Source organism: Teleopsis dalmanni, chromosome 2 (assembly GCF_002237135.1).
Source record: "Teleopsis dalmanni isolate 2A chromosome 2, ASM223713v2, whole genome shotgun sequence".
NCBI classification, from domain to species: Eukaryota; Metazoa; Arthropoda; class Insecta; order Diptera; family Diopsidae; genus Teleopsis; species Teleopsis dalmanni.
The window spans coordinates 220455567-220460571 of record NC_051847.1 but is presented as its reverse complement, the minus strand read 5'-3'; the positions used below and the strand labels follow the sequence as shown (position 1 = coordinate 220460571).

Below are 5005 nucleotides of genomic sequence, written 5' to 3'. Positions count from 1 at the left end.
ATAAAAAAAAGTTAATCTTTACTATTAGAGATCAAAAATTAGCAACAGAAAATCATTTCAAAAAACATTGGTAGAAAATTTATTTTGAAATTTTCTTTGAAAGCTGACAGTGTGAAGGAATTTCGTGCTCAAGGTAATGTAATAAATTTAGATAGAGATTTTCATTTCTTTAAATTGTATTTGTACACAATTAGTAAATTTAAGCAACGGCAGCTGTGACTTGTGACGATAGCAAAAAAAAAGTATTAGATAAATTTAAAATTTTTGCTAAAAATTTGCATTTTGCGTTAGGGGATCCACTTCACTTTCGTTAAGGTATCAACATTTTACCAAAAACAAAAACAAAGAAAATTGCCAAACGAATTTTTTGTGGTATGACGATGTGCCAAACCATTGCAGAGACTCACCAATACACACACACAGTTACGCACACGTTTAAATTTACGTCAAGCGTTAATGTTGCCACCACGTAAAACTTTGACGTGACATGGCAAGGCAAGCAAGGCAAGGATTTTGCACTTTTTCATTTTAGTGACGTTACCGGACAAGTTAGCTTTTTTTCTCAACATTTTTTACTGTCACTGTCTTTATTGCTGTTGCCACTGTCGTTGCCTCTGCCGTTGACGCTGCGCTGCCACTGTCTTTACTGTTACCGTTACAGTAATAAATCTTCATTTTCGCTATTAAAATGTTGTAAAAATTCTTTTATTCCTTTTTTCTGTCAACTTTTATGCGTATTTAAAATGTTTTGCTCCTGTTGGTTTTGTTATTATTTTATTTATTTATTGCTGTAGTTATTGTAGTTGTTGTTATTATTGTTGTTGTTGTTATTGTTGTAGTTGTTGGACATTTCAAATACATTTTGCTGAACTTAGCATTTTAGTAAATATTAAAATTTAACTTCACTTTGTGGCTATTAGTACTGCTCTTACGACATTTAATATTTTAATATGCCGTAAGCTTTAAAATAAATTATAAAATAATTGTGTATTCAACATGAAAATGCTTCGAAAATGCTCCGAAAAAGCTCTGATATCATCTAATATTTAAGTTGACAGTTTATTTTTTAACATTACCAAAACAGAGTTCAAGGTTTATTTTTTCAAAATTATGAAATATAAATTATGTTTCATATTAGTAATTCATGACTTTAATCATATTTATATTTTATCACAATTTTGTTAGCAGTACTAGACCAAATAGATACCCTAGTCGAATTAATAAAGTATGTTGTTGGTTCGTCGGTTGCAGTGGCAGGCTATTAGATAACTTCCATATACCTCAATTAGCGATTTTTTACCGTTTTGCTACCATATTCCTCGGAAGAATCCTAGTATAGAATAGTTGAGACTAAATCCAACCCGTCGAATTTAGATAATTTAATAGGTTTTTTGCGTTCACCGATGAACAGTCTGCTAAACTATCAAAGAGGTATGATGTTGTTTATTAAAAATTAGATTAAATTGTTAACATACTTAAATTAAAAGATAATTTCAAATTTTAAGAATGTTTAAAGTTTTTATTAACTTTCTCAATTAAACAAGCTACAGCTCTGAGTTTGATTTAAATATATTATCCTAACTTCCTTTCTCATAGATGTTTTTTTTTAAGCATTAAAATAATTTTCATTAACTTTCTCAGTCAGGACAGGTAGGTTATAACTACTTTTAAGTACAGCATTTAACTATTATTCCTTTGAACATGTATGTAACTACATACTTATTATAAAACGAGAAGAATAAACAATTTTTATTCATTTATTTCTATTTGAGCCAGTGCACTTTTACCCATTCTTAACTCGAGATATTTTTAAAACCCCTCTTTACGCCTTGACTACATTATTGTTTATCACTTCATCAGATTAAGCAATAATTGACCTCAGATCTGTATACCTCTCCAATCTCTTTTCAACTGCAAAAGAAGGATCTTAATCAACAAATTAACTAACACTAACAATACATTTAGTTTTATATTACTATATACATTATATATAATTTATATACATATATATAGTTTATGGAACTTTTATATAGTGATCCTGAAAATAGTTAATTTGTTTTTCGATTATAATAAGAGAAATATTACTAGTTTTATTCGTTTTAATAATCTACTAAAATTTAGTTAATTTGTTTTAGTTTTATAAATACTTGAGAAAACTTCGTAAACCACAATATGCTATTTCATTGATTCATCCCCCACTTACTCCATTTCATCCTTTCAATCCCACTAACTACAGTTCATTGTTATGTCTTATAACGTTCTAATAATTGCAAGCAAGAGTGTAATATTAAATGCAATATAAACTAGAAGTAAGAAGGAAGTGTGAAAAGGCTAAAGCCACTACAGTTTAATTAAACCACAATTAAAATCAACATAAAAGTCAAATTCTTTACAACCATCAAGAAAGAATAGAAGAAGTATTGAGCTATTTCAACTTCTACGCACAGCGAAATGCTTTCACTGCCAGACTTGCTGCATTCAAAGGACTCGTTCCCTTTCTATTGCTACTCCTGGCAAATGCCAAACGGTGTTGGCTGCTGATTTTGGCACGATTACCGATGCTACAATATCTGCCGTTGTTGCTACAAAATAGCTAATTAGTAGCATAATTTTCACCTTAATGATATACCCTCCTGCAGCAAAAAGTAAAATACATGGAGCAAACTGCTTAACCGAGAGCTACGCCACTAAAACAGCCACGAAATAGCAAACATTAAAAAAATTAGTACTTCAGTGTTCGCACTCCAGAGTGCGGAAGAACAATTGTTTTCTGCTATGGAAACAACTACTGGCAATAGAAAAAATATAAGGAAAAAATTCAAGAAAATAAAAATCAAATAATATTAAATAACATTAGTAGACGCGTGCTTACACCGACTTCAGCAATTGTCTTGAAGCGTATCCTTGCAATTGCCCTGATGCGTATTCCTTTGCTTACTTTAAGGTATTTAATGTGTTTCGAAAGCGGTAATCATTGGTGCGTATTACAACTTAAATGAAAACGTAAGTAACACAGCCGCAAGGAGTGGGGTGTAAAGTGTTAAGTAAACCATTGCGACTATTATTGGCTCATGGTCTTGGCGTTAGCGTTGGCGTTGGAGTTGGTTTATTCGTGCGTTGGAGTTGGTTTCGGGTGCGTAGATCTCTGCTAGCATAGGTGTTTGGTTACATTTATCATCCTGAGCGTGTATCCGTTATACTTAGAGTAGTGTTAGAAATGAAAATTTATGAATTTCAAAGTGAAGCGGATGTGATTTATAGAATGCTAATGTGTTATTTATGTGATTAAGCAGGAAAATGGATAGAAATTGTGTTGCATGCCACTAAATTAAAGCTCAGCTCCTTTGTTGGCATTCATTTATTACATGTTTGCTGATTAAAAGCTTTTCCTTTCCTACGAAATACTACAATTTGATACCAAGATAAAAAGTACGGAACATATATTTAAGCATATAATAAATTCTTTTATTCATTACATTTTGTCATGATGACAAAATTTTTTTATATTTATCTTTTTTTTTATTTATTTTTTTTTTATTTATTTGTATTTAATTTAAATAAAAATTATTATTTTTATTGAAATAAGTTGAAAAAAAAATTTGAAATATTCTAAAGAATTTGTGATAAATGATTATACAGTAACCTACTATATCAGTAAACACATATTCAATAATAAAAGTTTATTAAATGGGCGTTATTTGGTAATTCATAGATACAGGTATTATTTACACTTGATGTATTTATTTTTCAAATTCCAGAACTTCTATTATGACTATGTGCGAATTGTGATTCAATTGTAGAACTCTAAGAATTAATCTTATTTTATTGATAAGTTCTAAGCCTATTCCATTTCACCAAATAGTTTCAATAGTTATCTACGTCTTATTAATTTATATATATTCTAACCTCAATTAAATGGTTTGTCATGTCATCAAACCCCTTGAAAAAATACATAGATATCAAACAGTTTCAGTTAAGAGTGATGATTTTTATCAATATCATTACTATACATATATCAGTCATTACATTGGTTCCTTTTTCTCCATGTCTCTCATAATTTTTCTACAACTGCAGTGGACTGCAACGTTTGAAAATGCTTTCTTTTAATTTTAAAATAATTTAATTAATACCAAAATTTATTTATTATTTACACACAGCGTATAGTTCGATTATACAAAGTTATTAATAATATGTATAAACGTGTCTCGTAAAACTCAGTTAACTTTGAGTTTCAAAAATTTTTATAAAAATAAATATTGTAGTCAACATTTTTATAAGAAAAAAAATTAATATAAAATATGTTTAGCTTTCTGTTTGTTTTATAGTCTGAATCTAAGAACTACCTGCTGTATTTAGAAAAATGGCTCCGCCATCCTACGTAGATATTGGAAGCTGGGCACGTAATGTTCTTACTAAGGGTTACCACTTTGGGTTATGGAAGATTATGTGCAATGCGAAGACGACTGCTGGTCTCGACTTAAACTCAACTGGTTACTCCAAAGAGGATGATGGAAAAGTTTTTGGTCAACTTGATTCAAAGTATGTAATTCCTGACTATGGTTTGACTTTGATTGAAAAATGGAATACCGATAATAAGTTATTCGCCGAAGTCTCCTGTTCTGACAAAATTGCTGAAGGGGTTAAGGTTGGCATCAAGGGCAGTTATGAATTGAATACACGTGAGAAGGAAGGTAAGATATTCGGTGCATATTCGCATGAAAATGTCAAGTTTGACATCAGTTGTGACATTGATACGAATGGTCCAAACGTTGATGCATCACTTGTTTTGGGTTACAATTCCTTTCTGGGTGGCCTATCAACTCAACTTAATACACAAGACTGGAGTTTAAATAAAAATAATTTTGCTCTTGGTTATGAAAAGGATGAATTGGCCGTTCATGTAGAGCTTAAAGACTTAGAAGAATTCACTGGAGCAATATATTATAGATGTGCTGATAATATCGAAGCTGCACTGCAGGGTAACTTCAAATCAGAAGGTGAAGAA

General features: G+C 30.5%; 1 protein-coding gene across 1 annotated transcript in view; it reads left to right on the top strand.

The window, feature by feature from the left end:
- The first annotated feature begins 4360 nt into the window (after positions 1 to 4360).
- LOC119676784 (voltage-dependent anion-selective channel-like) overlaps positions 4361 to 5005 on the top strand; it is a 2136-nt gene continuing 1491 nt past the window's right edge. Inside the window, exon 1 of the mRNA XM_038088044.1 lies at positions 4361 to 4979. Coding sequence (XP_037943972.1) covers positions 4361 to 4979 — 619 coding nt within the window. The remainder of the gene's footprint in view (positions 4980 to 5005) is intronic.